The sequence below is a fragment of the Haliotis asinina genome, chromosome 1 (assembly GCF_037392515.1).
Source record: "Haliotis asinina isolate JCU_RB_2024 chromosome 1, JCU_Hal_asi_v2, whole genome shotgun sequence".
In the NCBI taxonomy this organism is placed as follows: domain Eukaryota; kingdom Metazoa; phylum Mollusca; class Gastropoda; order Lepetellida; family Haliotidae; genus Haliotis; species Haliotis asinina.
In genome coordinates, this window is record NC_090280.1 from 25,519,276 (window position 1) to 25,537,675 (window position 18,400).

The window sequence follows — 18,400 nt, forward strand, 5'->3', positions numbered from 1 at the left end:
GCTGTATGTATGTATCTGCATTATGTCACAGTAATTTTGCAAGAAGTTGTTCATATTACTCATATTATTATATGTCATGTTATTATATTATTATTGCTATGATTGTAACAGAAAGTTTCTACGAAACTTTTTTTCCTCAAGAGGGAGTGTGTTAGGAGAGTGTGTTTTCCGTGATTTGAGTAGTTATTAATTATTATTACGGTACTTGTTATTGGGTTACAGTATTAAAGGTTTTACTGTTCGTTATTATGGGTCACATTTCCTACTGAAAATTATTTAAGTGGTACGCCTCTAAGGCAGTATTTTAGAGTTACCTCTCTTTTGTAAAACAAATAAACACGAAGCGACGACATTGTTCTATATCTCTCCACGTTGGTGGCGATGGTTATGTGCTCGAAATGACTGAAGGTATATGTATGGGATGGTTGCCGTGTTGGGACGGACACAGTCACATTATGTTACACCATCATCAATCGCTGCCAACACTTCATCTCCATAGCCATCGTCAGACTGCTTACTCTGTTGCATTCTGTATGACTGTTTCTCTCTCCCGCTAAGACTTTGGTGTGTTTACTATATATCTAGTGACACATTGCCTTAGATTTTGTCTCATTTGTATTGTATTTGAAATCGATATTGTATAATTGAATTGTGACTTTGTATAACTTGCTCTCTTTACTAAATAATACAAACTTTGAATGTTTTAGACTTGTCTTTGCTCTGTTTTGCTGGTTCACAGGGAGTTTGTCTGGGAAAATTCTTAACCGTAACAGTGTGTGTGTGTGTGTGTGTGTGTGTGTGTGTGTCTGTGTGTGTGTGTGTGTGTGTGTGTGTGTGTATGTGTGTGTGTGTCCACAAGATCTTCGCCGTTCCACGACTCTTCGGGTGGTTAATGCAAACTAAGTGTCGTCATAGGCGCCGCACAGCTGTAATAGATAGGTCGACATCATGAGTATGACGTTACAGTTAGTGACAACAGCAACCCTACTGTTACCCATGACTGCGTTTTACGTCTCCCGCTAATATGCCGATCAAATGCCAGTAATAAACAATCAAGAGGTAAATTCAGTAGTTTTACTTTTTCAGCAGGCTATTCATAGCCTTTTGACGCGTTTTCACTCATGCTAGTAACCGTTTTTGCTTCTGTGTAGTTTTATACCTAGATATGCATTTCTCCGCAAATGTAAATATCATTCTTCGATTTAACCTGGGCCTGAACCAAATACTATGAGTTTTGTGTTTTATACATTAACGTTGAGTTGTCAATTAGTGCAATATTCATAACAGGAATCAAGAGACTTTGGCAGGGCATTAGGAGTAAGTCTGGGCATCATGTGTCATGGTATCTCGCGTGTTTGTCTTTTGTCGGGTAAGTCTGACCATGTTGATTGGCCTTTATGAATCTGAAAGACTGAGTGACAACTAAAACGTGAGTGAGTGAGGTAAGATTTACTGTCACATCGGCAATATTTCAGTCACAACGTAGACGGACAGAATAATCGGAGTTTCTATTCATTCCAACGATTTCCTTTGAAAAAAACCGCTTAAAAGTGATTAGAAAGGTGATGCGTTTTCAAGGTCACTATTATCAGCAGAATTGACATGAAATAATTGTGACCGTATGATAAAAAAACAAACAAACAAAAACAAAGTGGACGAAAGTCTCCTGGGACCAAAAAACCCCTTAGGACAAAACCCATAAGGACCAAACACCCAAATGAGGATCCTTGGACAAAACCCTCAAACATGTTTTAACCACTGAGTGATTGACTAAAGTGACGTGTTTTAATTGATATTATCCTCTATATATCAACCAAATCTATGAAACGACCATAATGATACACTGTGGGCTTTAATGAGGACATATTCACACAAGAGTATATAATATCGTAGCATAACGTAAGGTTCACCGGGAAATGTTTATAGGGAAGTATCATCTAGTGAAACTACATAATGTGACACATAATATCAGAAACTGTACCTGTCAGTTTTTACTCGCCACAGTGGTGACTATGTTTCTGTTTTCCTCTGTGGCCGTTACACTATGTGGTTTTGGTATGTATCTGTCTTCGAAAACTGACATATATTTTGAATCTGTGGTAGAGTTAATTTACGTATTATTTTTCCGCATTTGCTTTTGCATCCATTGTTATCGACTTCTGATTCTATTTACCGTTTCGTATACAGGTCTTGCCTCCATGACAACTGGATACCCATACACTGTTACTCGTGTTGGTGAAGATGTTAACATGACCGTGAAACCAGACAGTGCCAGCTTTATATATTTTGTATGGGTGAATGGTTTGGTATCTGAGAGACTGTTAGTGGTCCAGCCCAAGTCACACCGTGTACAGGTATTCAACAACAGTGACACGGACAACAAGATCAGGATCAGATACACCGGGGAGGACTCACCATCACAGATCGGACAGCTGAGGTTTACCATCTACAATGTTACTGTACAGGACGCTGGTACTTACTACTGTCAGGGAAGCAATGGAGAGAATGTTACTGGATGTAGACAGGTCGTCGTTGTAGCACGTAAGTATTTAACTATAAATTCCGAATATAAACATGTCACTAGCCTATATGTTATGGGCAATAACGATGAATTCTTCAAATGTAAAAACAGTTCGTAAAATCGGGGGGTGGGGGGGTGGGGGGGAGTCGGGTTCGCACTCGCATTAATGTATCAATGGATTTACTCATTTGTTCACAGAAAAGCCATCCACACCTACCATCACCGGACCTGCCTCACCTGTATCAGGTGAGAATGTCACCCTCACATGCTCCTCCTCCTCCCGGAGTCTACCCCCGGACCACCCCCCTCTGACCATGACCTACATCTGGAGGAGGGACAGCACCCTGCCAGAATCTAGTGATGAGTCTCTTACAAGTGGAGATGACCTGACAATAACCCACGTCAGAAGAGAGAACCAGGGAGACAACTACAGCTGCCAGGCTGTGGAGGAGGGGCTGGAGTCTGACTGGAGTCTCGGCCATGTACTGGATGTCCCATGTGAGTAAGAACTACCTTGTTTACGGTACAGGAACCTCGCATATCTTTGCAACTACGGCTCTGAGTATAGCACCGTCATAGAACCCTCATGTCCTGAATCATTATTATAACAGTACTTTGGTGGTTCGGATCGGAATTAACGACAACATAGCCAAAATCTGTGATGAAAGTTTTCAGCTTCAAAGGTTTAACGAAACACTTCAAATACTTCAAACACGAATACTTCAAAATTATGTCACATCACTGTTGTTAATCTGGATGTGAGCTCAGATCAGCACAATACATAATATAGATTGAATGAATCTGTTGCTACGACAACGAATGCAGTTTTTGTTCCTCGGTCTCGCAATTCGAGCCTCAGATTTCAGAAACTGTAAATGCTCGGTGACACACAAAGGCCAAAACAAGAATATTTAAAATATTAGGGAAATAAGGAACACAAGAGACTCACTACCAACCACGCATGGCAAAATTCAAGACATTTAGAGTATATTTAGAGTATCTTCTACTATTCTGTATTCTATATTGTACGCAAATGTTTACACAAGACAGAGCTTTCTCTCATTAACTTTTCATTTACCTTCTGAAGTACCATAATCATCTGTTAAAAACCTCTCCAGACACGACCACAATACGACCTGAAACAAGCCGTGAAGCGTCACTGAATATGTAACGCCAGTGTCACCTATCGGAACAATTGCGTCGTGACATTTGTATGTAACTTGGCGGCGCTCAACTGGCACTGACAAGATACATTTCAACGTTCAGATTATTACTCATGGTTCAACTATAGCTTTAAAATCGTAACTATGTGTCGTCACAGTACATCACCGTGTCTATTCCAAATGACTGTCATGGCATAAAATGGGTTGACTGTGATGATCAAGGTCGCGACTGATTAATGATTATTGATTGTGCAAACTGTGCATAACATCAGTATTGCACTATTTGGTGTTCCTTAATTAGTGTAACTGACGCCAAATGACGAGGGAAGTATCTTAGATGTGTTTTCCCCTCACCATCGCACATCAATTATTCCAGATGGACCTGTCCAGATACTGTTTGAAGGCACAAGGGACAAGCTGGAGGTAGAAGAGGGGAAACCTCTAACAGTGAGATGTTCTGCTGACTGTAACCCTGCCTGCACTGTAACCTGGTGGGACACATCCACACAGATGGTGATTACAGGACACAGGGAGGCTGTGTTGTCTATGCCAGCTGTAGATGTGTCTGTGTCTGGACAGTACACGTGTCTCGGCAACAACAGCCATGGGAGTGCATCACGGAACCTGACACTGGAGGTCCTCTGTAAGGCCTGCACAGATTCCGCAAACATACATTCGTTACAGATTATTGTAACATTTAAAATTATATTTGCATAGGACCCGCATTGACTGTTTAAGTGTTTACTCACTTCAAATTTCTCAAAACACAAAGAGATTTTGAACAGGTATCTACCAAAATGTGGATCAGGAGGTCAATCTTGACTATTAATCTGATGATATGACATCAAGTCAGTGTGATTCGTCACTCTCAGATTCCCCAAAAGCAAAAAAATCAGATCTGAACATTATATATTTACTCTATTACATACATCATTTATATAATTCAACAAACAAACCATTTCCAATAAATCCTGACATTTGCGACTTTTGCTTCCATTTGAACACATTTCAGTGTGATCTTATGCCATATGTTGTATGTATATTGAATCAAAGGAAAGCTGTTATTTGGTATGGTGAATGTTGCAGCACGTGAGTTAACTGAATCTGGTGTAGTCCCCATCGTACCTGTGACTGCCGCCTGTTCTGTCCTCATTGTGGTCATCGCTTTCGTCATCGTCGCCGTCGTTTTCCGAAGAAACAGGACCAAGAAAGGTATTGTCTTTTGTGGTGATAAGAGAAAATATTAATTATGCTGCTGTCGTATATCCTGTCATGCATCTCTTCAGTTTTATTACTTCAATTACAGTAGGCGCATTTGAATCCTTTCTGAATGATAATTTGCATTAGAAGTGATTACACTAGGGTATGTTTTATCTATTTCAGGAGGTAAAGTGTACAGGTGAGGACTCTCAATAGTAGATATCTGTTGCCAGTATATCATTTCAAGAACAATGAGAAGACCACAGCGTTTACATACGAGTTAAGGTGCAGGTTTAGTCCTACGAGTTCGGTGTACTCATACAGGTTAAGATATAGGGTCACTCACATATGTTACGGTACAGTTACTCCTACAAGTTAAGGTATAGAGTTTCTCCTACAAGTTAAGGTATAGAGTTTCTCGTACAAGTTAAGGTATAGAGTTTCTCCTACAAGTTAAGATACAGTTTTACTCCTACAAGTTAAGGTACACTTTTACTCCTCCAAGCTAAGGTGGAGAGTTACTCCTACAAGTTAATGTACTCAGTTACTGATACAAGTTATTATTGGATATTTATATAGCGCACATATCCATGCAACTAGTGCTTGCTCAAGGCCCTGGTATTTGTTACCCTCGACAATTGGATGTCCGTCTCAGCATCACATCGTATTATCAGTCTCAACTCCCTGGGGAGTATACAACTCTTGCTGCCTCTAGGCGCACTGAGTTTATTGTACAAGCTAAGGTGCAGAGGTACTCCTACAAGTTAAGATACAGTTTTACTCCTACAAGTTAAGGTACAGTTTAACTCCTACAAGTTAAGGTTCAGAGCTACTCCTACAAGTTGAGGTACAGTTATACTCCTACAAGTTAAGGTGAAGTTTTACTCTTACAAGTTGAGGTACACTTTTACTCCTACGATTTAAGGTGCACTTCTTCTCCTACAAGTTAAGGTACAGTTTTACTCCTACAAGATAAGGTACAGAGTTACTCCAACAAAATACGTTTCAGTGTTTCTCTCATAAGTTAAGGTACTGAAAAGAAAGAAAAGGATACAGGATTAGCATTGTCGTTTGTACTTTCGAGGTGAGCATTATGACTTCAAGATAATCACAGAAGTGGTTGGTGCCAGGTAGGCTCAGGTAGGTAATATCTAATATCAGCATTTGCAGCTAACTAATTAAAGGTTTATTTTTTCGAAGTTTAACTTTGCAGTCTGATGTATGCCGTGGCATGATATGAATTGCTTACTCCTTCACCTCATGCATGTCTTTTAGGGCTGGAGACCGCAGTATGGCTGACAACGAAGCACAATTTCAACAAGATCCAAGTGGTAAGTGTTTGAAATCTTGCAAATGCGTGTCGGCGCATTCGATCAGCAGACTTATTCGTATACCGTGCGGATTGTATGAATGCACTGCAAATCATTCATTGTTCGGAGGGGCGTGGGATAGTCCAGAGATTTTTCGTCAGGCGGAGGAAAGTGAGTTTAGTTATACGCCGTTTGTAGCGATTCCAACAATATCTGGGCTACACCAGAAATGGATTTCACACATTGTACTCAAGTGAGGGATCAAATCCGCATTTTCGCCGAAAGGGGCGAACGCAGATACCACAAGCTAGTAGCTACCCCACTGTCCCGTTATGCCGAAGACACGGGTTCGGTGTGCTGAGCGCAACATGCCGCAACAAACAAACGAACAACTGAAAGTAGTGCTTATGACACCTGGATAGGATATGTCTAGTAATAGTGACACAGTCAGTGGTCACATAAAACGTGATGTATGTAATTTAAGTATTGTATAGGCAGATGGCGCGAACGCCACTGTACGTCAGGTCGCACAAAAAGAAGCAGGGGAATTCGGGATTTTTATTAAACTTAATAGGGGATGCTCATAGATTTCATTTGAAACTTTTCTTCGTCATTACTCAAGGTCAGTTTATTGAACATGTGTGCAGCAACACCCCACAAGTAATAGAACTCCCGACCCCCACTCCCACCCAAGTGCCACACGACGTTCCAACCTCTACCTCCACCGAACCGCTGCACGCCATCCGAAACCCCACCCCAACCCCTACCTACATCCAAGCGCCAAGCGCCATCCCAATCCCAACCCAATCACCACACGCCCCTCCCCTTCCTAACCCCAACCCCTGCCTAACCGCCACACGCCACGTACTTGTATTTGTATCAAATTCCTTGTACTTGATGTTTGTTTCTAATCAACTTGATCATTTGGAAATCATTCATGGAATATTGTTATCTTCCGGCTTGTCCGGAACATAGGACCTGTAATCAAGGAAGATGAATGATGTTCCAATATTAGAAACAAGATAAACCCCCAGGATATATAAAGTGACCTTGAACTAAATGTTAGGAAAAACACGTGTTCGCAAACAAGCACTGTGTTCAGACGAAGCAACTGAAAAGCCGCTATAGTTAATCAGCCACACATGACCCGAGAAATACCAAGATCCTTGTGCTGTGAAGGAGAGGTAGGGTGGCCCAGTGGCTAAAGCGTTCTTTCTTCAAGCCGAAAGCCAGGGTTCCATTCCCTACTTTGGTCCAACATGCGAAGTCCATTTCTGGTGCCCCCCACCGTGACATTGCTGAAAGAATGCTAAAAGCGGCGTAAATCCAAATTTGTTTATTCATTCATCTACGTCACACACATTATTGGTAGCATGCCGTTTACTGCAGAATAAAGAGTTACTGGAATAACTGTAGGTTCCACAGACCGAGAAAAACACCATGCGTTGTCGCATATTATCTAACAAGCCACTGCTTGTGATAAATATTAAGCAAAATTTCATATACATGTACACACAAATGCTTCACTGACCTACCATGTAATATTGATTATACAGTTGTTGATTGCAGAGTGCAATGGATGACAAGCAGTGTTTAGGATTGGGAGACAAGCAGTGTTTAGGATTGGGTGTTTAGGATTGGGTGACAAGCAGTGTTTAGGATTGGGTGACAAGCAGTGTTTAGGATTGGGAGACAAGCAGTGTTTAGGATTGGGTGTTTAGGATTGGGTGACAAGCAGTGTTTAGGATTGGGTGACAAGCAGTGTTTAGGATTGGGAGACAAGCAGTGTTTAGGATTGGGTGACAAGCAGTGTTTAGGATTGGGTGACAAGCAGTGTTTAGGATTGGGTGACAAGCAGTGTTTAGGATTGGGTGACAAGCAGTGTTTAGGATTGGGAGACAAGCAGTGTTTAGGATTGGGTGTTTAGGATTGGGTGACAAGCAGTGTTTAGGATTGGGTGACAAGCAGTGTTTAGGATTGGGTGACAAGCAGTGTTTAGGATTGGGTGACAAGCAGTGCTTAGGATTAGGTGACAAGCAGTGTTTAGGATTGGATGACAAGGAGTGTTTAGCAGTGTTTAGGATTGGGTGACAAGCAGTGTTTAGGATTGGGTGACAAGCAGTGTTTAGGATTGGGTGACAAGCAGTGTTTAGAATTGGGTGACAGGCAGTGTTTAGTATTGGGTGACAAGCAGTGTATAGGATTGGGTGACTGAATGATAAGCTGTTACGTAATAGATACGTTTTCAAGTAGATCTTTAAGAATCTACCCCGTGAAAATCTAGGTTTGAAATGCTCTTCACAAATTATTAACCGTTAGACTGTCTGCTTCATTTAAGCCTGGCATCATGTCCCAGCGGCTGAAATCAATCGAGGCTCCATGTGACAACCCGCTGCCATAGCTGGGATATTGCTGAGTGCGGTGTACACACCTATAGAACCATTGGTATTATTTCTTCTTGTAATACTTAGTTTAATAGTTTCTGACTAAACACTTCTACCTACAGACTTGTATGCCAAGGTGAACAAAAAGAGAAGGCGCAGGAGAGAAGGTATAGCCCATGTTTCTATCCTTGTGGTCAGTGAGTCTCACCTTAGGTGAGGGGCGGTAGGGGTAGCCTAGTGGATAAAGCGTTCGCTCGTCATGCTGAAGATATGGATTCGATTCTCCATATGGGTTCAATGAAGACCATTTCCGGTGTCCCCGCCGTGATGTTGATGAAATATTGCTAAAAGCGGCGTAAAGCAAATCTCACTTGAGGTGACGCTATACATGACGTCATCTATACCTCATGACGTCATCTTAGCCCCTGACTATTTACCTCAGCGGTGTGTCCGTGTGTCTTTGTTGTGACAATGTGTGGATGTAGCTGCCGTCTAGAGCATTGACATTCACCGTGTTTGATGGTTTTCCTTTGTCATGAAAGAAACTATGGTTATGGGTGCTAATCCCCAAATATGGTTCTTTGTTTGTCAGCATCAGACCATGGGTGTTTAACACAAGCTGTAGTCAGTGTCACTGGCGGATGTACAAAAAACCCCACTTTAACAAAGATTTCAACGAAACCCGCACAGACACTTGCTGTTTTTGACATTTTCTCATCAGGTGTCTTTGTTGTAAGAGATTACTGTAAGTGTGACATCCTACAGAAGTTTGACACCCATCCTATAGAAGCCTTTTTGGCCATTTTTCATTAATTTCCAAATGTACATGTTGAATTATTAAGTTACAAACTTGAAACTTCAACAAAATAAGTTGAAAAAAGCGAAACCCCGAATGACCCATCAAGGCCCATTCAGTACCAATCTCACACATCTCGTCTATAGTTCGTCTACTTTGTTCTCTTTTCCACAGTCTCTGATGTTTATGCCACGGTACAGAAGGCTCAATGCAAACACTTCATGAACAGAGCTTACTCCGGCGCAGGGCCATCGGTAAGTGTGTACAAGAACTGTTTTCATACAATACAAAACTGACAGGAAGATAATTTATTATCATTCAGTCAGTGTGTCGTAAAGACGTGGATACGAAATAGGCAACGTAAGGTGATGAATGAGTGAGTGAGTGAGTTTGGTTTTACGCCGCTTTCAGCAACATCACCACGGGGGAACTCCAGAAATTGACTTCGCACATTGTACTAATGTGGGTAATCGAACCGGGGCCTTCGGCGTGAGGAGCGAACGCTTTAACCACTAGGCTACCCCACCGCCCCGTGAGATAATGAATGCATTTGCGAAGATCGATGCTCATTATGTACACCGTTGATTTTCTCGTTCATTCATTGACGTCAACTGGTTAGTGTTGCGTAAAGCAAACCTAACATATCATAAAAGATCTGTCAACACAGAACAGCAAAAATATATGTCATCACTTGGTTCACCAGTGGATGTAAGTTAAAGAGAAGAATTAAAAAAAACCCCTCGCAGCTGCCAAGTCGAGGCCACAGACAAAATTTTGGAACAATTATCATAATTATTATAGTCAATGTTTTTCTTTCATTAAGAACAAACTTACGTATCACTAGCAGAAGGGCAGTATTTTCTCATTACTTCTATCAATAATTTTAATGGCGATGTTGTTACATTATGTTCATATTCATTTAAGTAATGCAAAAACTTACAAAAGTTACCAATAAGTTCAGTTCCTCATAAAAAACCAAGACCTATATGGGCATTAACCTTACAAGTCTTTTCAAAAGCCTGAACAACACAATGTAATATATTGGATGTGTGAAGAGATATCATGTGTTTAATACATCATAATGATCCCCTGTTGAGATCATACATATGTTTGCTGTCTCCAGTCGGAAAATGCAGTTCTAATCGACTATGCAGGACCAGTCGCTGCCGAATACAACAACTGTGGCGAAACGGTAGGTGTATTATACATATCCTGTCACGTTCCGGGGAAGAGACGTCCCTGATTGGCTGACACAATGCCGAAACGACTCTAAGTTGCAACGAACACAAAGAGAAAGCATGTTCTGCAGTAGTGAACTGCTTGGTTCAGTAAATGTACCAGGTGCAGATTTGGGTTCAGTCATGGAATACATTCTCATGATAGAAATGTTCGACATTTGTAAGTGCAGTTGTGTTAAAATTTCAGAATGATGATGGTCTGACCTACGCCGACCTTGCCCTTGAATCGCCTACCCTGATCGACGGCAAACCAATCATACACAGAAGGGAGGAGCCTGTGGTATATGAACAGATTGACTTCGCCCTCACCCCCGGGCCACAGCTTCCGGACAAGATATGGGAGGTGGAAGTGCAGGAGGAGGAGGAGAGACGACGGTGCCTCTGGGAGTGAAGATGAATGAACCTTGAGAATCTCCAGCTGCAGGACAAGACCATGGATCTGGAGGAGCTGGCGGAGGGAGACTGTGCTTCTGGGAGTGAAGATGAAAGAACCTTGAGAATCTCCATCCGGACAAGACCTTTCGAGGTTGAAGAGCTGGAGGAGGGAGGATTTGCTTCTGGAAGTGAAGATGAAAGACACTTGAGACTCTCCAGCTGCTGGACAAGACCTGAGAGGTTGAATCTCAGAGTCTCAAGGTTACATTGCGAAACATAACTAACATTTAATGGAATCATTTAGATAAGCAAATATGCTTTGAAAGCTGAATAGAACATTGGTATAAAAAGAGAGAGTGTGTGTGTGAGAGAGAGTGGGTGGGTGCGTAACTATTGGCTTCTTTATAATGATCCACGGAAATTGAATCCAGTGGTTCCTTTGCGAATTAGGTACATCACAAGTTTTCACAACTAAGGAACGTTAGATATTCAATAAATGTACGTATTTAAACCTACATTTACACGTTCGCAATCTGCATCAAACTAGCATCTACCATTAAGGGGGTACCCCGTCGAGAGTGTATCTGTCTGTTTTCATTTCCACCGGTACTTTTATATACAAGGTTGTGCACTGACCGTAGGGAGAGAAATAACAGCTTTATAATTCACTTGCAAAGATGACCAGTTTATTTGAGCATTATCATGACATCATTTTCTTCCCTCATACGTATTAGGGAATCTACCTCCTTTATTTTTTGTCGAAGTACAAAAAGTTGTGAAAGTTAGTGTCAAACGGTTGTTGTATTTTTTGGAACTCATATAACGCTTGGCATCGTATTGTTCATATACTATAAGCATTTAGTCTTTATAGAGGCTCATACAACGTTTGGCATCTTGCTGATCATACATGTGTGGCATCTTGGTGTTTGAATAGGCATGGCGTATTGCCTCTTTGGTCGGCATGCTAGAAGTTCAGAAGATGAAGAATGAGGATATTTATTATGGAGGTACAACTTCATTATGCTTTGCTAGACAACGACATTAGAATCTATGTCGAACGTCGCCTATACATAATATAAAGAGGTTGTCTATCCATAATAACTGTCTTCATTCTTCATGGCGTATTGGTTGTTCATAAGCCAGAGAGTTTTCTTTCAAATATGTTAATATGTGTTCTGATCTTTTTTTTTACTGGAAACGGCATTTCATCAGTTCTTTATTTTTGTGTTTTGTTATTCATGTACGTTATGCATGTGAGACGAACATTTTATTCAGTACCTTAGTGTGGAGCAATGCAGGGTAAATCAACCTTTATCTACGTCGACCTCTGTGATGAAGGGTTTAAATACGGTAGTACTTACAGGACTGTATGTTGTAAGATTAGTGAGCCGTGATGCAGATCTGTTCCGTTAACTTCACGGTTACTTGTATATAGATCTTTACATATTTACTCTGTAAGTAACTTAACCGTGTTTCATGTTCTCTTATGATGACATTCTCTATTTTTTTCATCACATTTCATCAAAGCAGGTGTTCGTATTCACTAAGATTGTTGTTAACCGTCATGCATACGGTGTAGACAACATTATTTTACGAATTCAGTTTTACGAAACAATTCATAAGAAGGTGTATATGGTTTGTGTTTGACTAGGTTTTAATACATAAAACGAATATTTTGGACATTCACCACTGAGCCTTTGCAAGGATTGTAAGACACCATTACAGACAGGGTAGCCGTACCCGTGGACACATGTCACTGCTGTTCACGATGACGTTGCCATGTCGTCATCTCAAATTCAGTGAGCTATAAACAAATCAAAATTGAACAACATTCTGCATGGCAGTTTGTTAGGTTCTTTATATATGTACACGTGGGCGATAAGGTATGAACGTTACGATCACCTTAGCGCAATGTCTGTCACATGTCTGTGTTACGTAGGAATTACGGTCAGCTGAGCGTTACAACAGCCCAAGCCTTTGTTAAGGTATGTAAGCTACGATCGCCTTAGTGCTGAAGTTGTGTTACGTATTTGTAAAGGTATGAAAGTTACGGTCACCTCGGCACTATAACCGTCGTAAGTCTATGTTAAGGTATGGAAGTTACGATCGCCTTACCGCTGAGTTTGTGATACTTCTATGTTAAGGTTTGGAAGCTGAGGTCTAAGATAGTCGGATGTCTATGTTAAGCTATGGGTGACGGTATACGTGTCACTGATGTTATGTTGACATTGCAATGTCGTCATCTCAATATGTATAAAACAATTCAAAACCGCATGGACGTTAGCTATGTTCCTTTTGTGTAATGATATATACGTAAAGGAAGGCGTTATCTCCAACTTTTGAGAAATGTCGCATTAAAGAATACCTGGTGTATTCATTCTTGGCACCCGACCCAAATGTTGACCAGAGTAACGTCTAGCACTACTGACACACAAAGTTTGCCATTGTTATATCATTATATTAATGTCAATTTGTTTCTCTCACAGGAGAGCATGGAGAAGTGGGCCTCCTTCCACGAAACACAGTGATCGTAAGTCACTAAGGTTAAAGAAAGGGAGTTAAAATTAACCTTAGTAAAAGTTGCTTTGTGAAAGAAGCCCCTGTGGTATGCTGTAGTTAGTTTCCATACCTATTCTACTAGTCGTTAAACATGGAATGTGCCAATCCTCAAATTATTTTTATTCTATATTTGCTATTTTGCAATAGATGTATATGGTAAATAAATGCTTGAGCAAATAGAGTTTTTGTTACACTCGGCAATGCCACCAAGAGGGTGTGTGACGCCAAGGCATTCCAGCAACAAGTTTCCCGCCTATTCGGTGATGGCGAGATGTCCTGTACGTAGTGCTCAGGTCACCATCAGTTGTAGTTAAACACCGTCGAGCTCGGACAGTCCATTGGTGGGTCACCGTGTTTGGCAATTTGACTCCTGAAAGTTCCTAAGACTTCGGTCCTGCTCCGCCACAAAGCACATGGGGAAACCATGTGGTCTTACCTTAGGCATGTGAGTTTGTTCAAATTTGCCTCTGTTCACCCAGCAGTAAATGGGTACCCGTGAGGTAATGTCCTCTCTATCTTTAACCTCTATATCCTCTAATCTATAACCTTGTAGCGCCTAGGAGGCAGCTTGGGTTATCCGGGGTGATGATAATCAGATTCTGATTACAGCGTCGAGTGAGCAACGAGTCAGATGGATACTAGGCGCCATGTAAGTGAATTATTATCATTATTATCATTCTCTTTCCTTGGTACAATAATTCAAAGGGATGCCTATGCGCATACTGTTAAGTTCCAGCTGTCCGTGTGTGAGTTAGATTAGTTTTACGCAGCTATTATCAGCAATATCCCGACTGGGGGCACCAAATGGGCTTCACGCATTGCACCCATGTGCGGAATCGGCGTGACGGTCTTAGGAGTGACATTGTAACACCTATTCTGTCACCGCATGTCGGAGGGGACTATACCTGGATCCTATAGAAGGGATGTTACTTCGTGCCTATCAGTACCTAACAACTGTTTGATCGAGATATCACTCTGTAGATTAAAGAGATTTTACTGCGTAAGGTATTCTTGTATTCACTGTTCATCATGGCGTGTTTTACTCAGATGTAGTCTGGGTGGGTTTGGTGTAACTTGAAGAATTATGAATTATGAATTGAATCAGTTGTAGTTTCGCGACAACACCTTCCCGGCAAGACTTTGTTCAAAAGAGCTATCTTATCACTGAAACGATCCCATACTCAAGGTCAACGCTCATAGTCCTAAGACCGATTTGCAGAAACCAGACTGGATAATGAATTTTTAGAAAGCGTGTGCGTTCATTTTGTATGAGTGTGGTAATTAATACATAGACACATAGGAATCGCATGGTTATCCTTTCCCAGACCCGTCTAGTCCGTTAGTCAAAATTGGATAATTACCATGGCAGCAGACCTTATTGTCATGACAACGCATCCTGTCTCACAATAGTGTCGTCTACACCACATGACCATATTACTACACTTATCGCGGGTCATGATGACCTTAGTGATACAAAACTAATACCCTCATGCCGTCAGTGATCTGCACGCATGTAATGAGAACTCTACAAATCTAGTTGATCGTACCTTAATTATGTCTTTATTATATTGATAAGCCTAAAAATTTTAGGGTCGTGCGTTTTTATTCTTGACATTTCAGGATAATAAGTTGAAATTTCAAGATACGTATTACAGATATGTTGAAATTTCAAGATAAGAGGTTGAAATCTCGGGATTGTTATCTAGAACTTTTCATTTAATATCTTGAAATTTCAGTTTAATATGTTGATGCTGTCAAGAAAAAACTTCATATTGCCCTAAACAGCTTCCGTATAGAAGGTCTCTACAGAGAGGGCTTTGAATTTACTGATTTTCTTCAGTCGTGACTTTCAGTAATGTATGAAGACACGAATCAATTTCGTATTCATATACCCGCATGCTTCTCTACAGTTGACTCAATATTCAGTCCAAATATGGGTCAAATTTCCTTCCTTGTATCAGACCGGACAAAGCTGCCTCACACCGAATAACTCATCCCTGGGTGCCCCTTGTGGTTGACCTTACACATGTGAAACTACCCCAAACAACCCACGTCTGCTCAAAAGGAAATATGTCCTTGTTCATTATGTATCAAGGCTGCTGTCAGTTTCACATTTCTTCTTTACCACACACAAGACACCGTAATGTTGATAAATGTGGTGCGGGTGTTCGGTCGCCATGGTTACAGCGATAACCTGGACTACGAATGTCGGCATCGTGTTGATTTTGTTAGAAAGAGTAATATTACATACCAGTAACAGTTTATTCATAATTCATACCTGAATATGTTCATGAAGTGACATTGATTTCATGTCATTTAGATAATTGCTCACGTGATGAATCCCAGGAAATGAAGCTGCTGTGATTCACCAAGTCTGAAAGATAAGTAATCGCTGTCATGGACACCAGGACATTGTCATTGAGACAAAACACAATATTTTGCGTCCGTTACGAAACAATCATACACAGGTCGTATTCTGATATTCTGTAGTTTGTCCCACATGCAAAGTGCTCTTCCGTATCGAGACTGATCACACTTAGGTGACCCGATCACATCCAAGATATGGTGTTTGTGTGTGTGTGGTGGTGGGGTTATCTTGTTGTGCACTGGTTAGCCATTGTTCCAAAGTTACACCTCTTATGACAAGCACGGGTTACTGAAGACCAATTCTAACTCGGATCTTCACGGGTAGTGAAGTGTGCGTTTAGTTTTACGCCGCTTTTATCAAGGCGGACACCAGTCTTGACTCAACGTACCCATTCCTACATTTGAGAAACGAACCCGAGTCCTCAGAGAGAGGCTTTAATAACTCATAAAACGACTGACATTTACAAGTGTTCAGGTGACAAATCGGCAGTTTTGCACACTGGCTGTGACATGTGCAGCTGACACATTTCTGACTCATAAAGGTTCAAATCACATTCACGTCTAACTGACTAATGAGCCGGAAACATGCCTGACATGGAAAACATCCGTGCAAACCAGCACATGAATGTACAAACGTACATTTCAGAAATAGCAAGTTAGGTTTTACACCGCTTTTAGCGATATTCTAGCAATATTACGCGGGGAACAACAGGAATGGATTTCACACATTGTGCGCATGTAGGGAATCGAACTCAGGTCCTCAGTACCGTGACGAGCGAACGCTTTGACCACAAGACTACCCCACCGCCCCAGTTCAGATATAGAACACATGAACAGACGTGTGAAACATTCGTTATAATCACGCTCTTGTTACATCTATGCATAATTTTCTGTTGATTTATCACAGACACATGAATTCGTATGCAAGGGCAAGAGTAAAAAACATGAACACTGTTCAGCATAATATGCTTTTGAATACGTCAGCTGCACAGCAGTGTCAACCATAGCAATGGTTTCCACAAAACGATTGTGTGCAGCTGTATAAATGATCAATATTGGATAGAACTCATGTGCTCACAATTCTCAGCTGTCGGGCAGGGTTAAGTTAATGCGACAACTGTAATATGCTAATAATTTCGTCCATATTGTAATATTAGAATTGAAAGAAAACTAATCCATCTGGGTGGTTATAATTCATATCCTCGTCTTTGATCTCGTTAGCATATCCACCTGAACGTATGCATGGGTGAGAGAGAAAATTCCCTTCACTACCACTTGCGTCTATGTTGTGTTTCAGTATATTGGTATACTGTCTTTCAGTTCATATATGTGCAACGTTTCAGGGTCTTGTCGCTGTCAGTTGGCCTGGCTACCTTTGTCGAAGCTAACCAAACCACTACAAACTACCTGAGTCTATGTTAAGAGATGGGAGTAACGGCCACCTTAACGCTGAGACTACCTGAAGTCTGTGTTAAGGTATGGGTCACCTTAGCACTAAGTTCGCTTTGCAGAACGACACCAAGGACTGAGAGTACTACTACTGCAGCCATCAAATACAATACAGCAGATGTGCGTGTGATGGAATCAGTGTATATACAGTGAGACCCGAAGCCTGGTATAGTGATTCAACTGTTTGCACCTGGTCTGGCTGTACTCAGTATCGTCCTGGGATAGTTTCCAAAGGGTGACAACACGTCCGCACTTGTAGTGATGTTAACTATTTAATCACAGTGGTTGTGGCGTTGATTGTAGTGTCGGCTCAAGGTGATGATGTAGATGTGAATGTTCGTGTGGTTGTGGCTGGGGATGTAGGGTCTATTCTTGGCTGTAGTTCTCAGTACGAATGTAATTGTTGGTTGAAACAGTGATGTTAGTTGTGGCTGGGGACGTAGGGTCTATTCTTGGCTGTAGTTATCAGCACGAATGTAATTGTTGGTTGAAACAGTGATGTTAGTTGTGGCTGGGGATGTAGGGTCTATTCTTGGCTGCAGTTAGCAGTACGAATGTAATTGTTGGTTGAAACAGTGATGTTAGTTGTGGCTGGGGACGTAGGGTCTATTCTTGGCTGTAGTTCTCAGTACGAATGTAATTGTTGGTTGAAACAGTGATGTTAGTTGTGGCTGGGGACGTAGGGTCTATTCTTGGCTGTAGTTATCAGTACGAATGTAATTGTTGGTTGAAACAGTGATGTTAGTTGTGGCTGGGGACGTAGGGTCTATTCTTGGCTGTAGTTATCAGTACGAATGTAATTGTTGGTTGAAACAGTGATGTTAGTTGTGGCTGGGGATGTAGGGTCTATTCTTGGCTGTAGTTCTCAGTACGAATGTAATTGTTGGTTGAAACAGTGATGTTAGTTGTGGCTGGGGATGTAGGGTCTATTCTTGGCTGCAGTTAGCAGTACGAATGTAATTGTTGGTTGAAACAGTGATGTTAGTTGTGGCTGGGGACGTAGGGTCTATTCTTGGCTGTAGTTCTCAGTACGAATGT

At 41.3% G+C, this 18,400-nt stretch overlaps 2 protein-coding genes across 2 annotated transcripts; both read left to right on the forward strand.

Annotated features, from left to right (window-relative positions):
* Window positions 1-2,249: 2,249 nt before the first annotated feature.
* LOC137266415 (transmembrane and immunoglobulin domain-containing protein 1-like) lies at window positions 2,250-5,087 on the forward strand. The gene is made up of 5 exons (XM_067801945.1): window positions 2,250-2,541; window positions 2,720-3,019; window positions 4,061-4,327; window positions 4,771-4,896; window positions 5,068-5,087. The coding sequence occupies exons 1-5, from the start codon at window positions 2,250-2,252 to the stop codon at window positions 5,085-5,087; spliced, it is 1,005 nt and encodes a 334-aa protein (XP_067658046.1).
* A 1,088-nt stretch (window positions 5,088-6,175) lies between these two features.
* On the forward strand, window positions 6,176-11,003 carry LOC137266537 (uncharacterized). Its single transcript, XM_067801977.1, has 5 exons — window positions 6,176-6,215; window positions 8,701-8,745; window positions 9,549-9,628; window positions 10,498-10,566; window positions 10,800-11,003. Exons 1-5 carry the CDS (start codon window positions 6,176-6,178, stop codon window positions 11,001-11,003), a joined length of 438 nt encoding a protein of 145 aa, XP_067658078.1.
* The last annotated feature ends 7,397 nt before the right edge of the window (window positions 11,004-18,400 follow it).

Bases quoted from the DNA above. Each gene is read 5' to 3' on its own strand.
- LOC137266537 (XM_067801977.1), top strand. From the start codon at position 6,176: ATGGCTGACAACGAAGCACAATTTCAACAAGATCCAAGTG. The intron at 9,629-10,497 runs GTAAGTGTGTAC...TGCTGTCTCCAG, and splicing joins ACTCCGGCGCAGGGCCATCG to TCGGAAAATGCAGTTCTAAT. The intron at 10,567-10,799 runs GTAGGTGTATTA...TTAAAATTTCAG, and splicing joins ACAACAACTGTGGCGAAACG to AATGATGATGGTCTGACCTA.
- LOC137266415 (XM_067801945.1), top strand. From the start codon at position 2,250: ATGACCGTGAAACCAGACAGTGCCAGCTTTATATATTTTGTATGGGTG. The intron at 3,020-4,060 runs GTGAGTAAGAAC...CAATTATTCCAG, and splicing joins CCATGTACTGGATGTCCCAT to ATGGACCTGTCCAGATACTG. The intron at 4,897-5,067 runs GTATTGTCTTTT...TATCTATTTCAG, and splicing joins AAGAAACAGGACCAAGAAAG to GAGGTAAAGTGTACAGGTGA.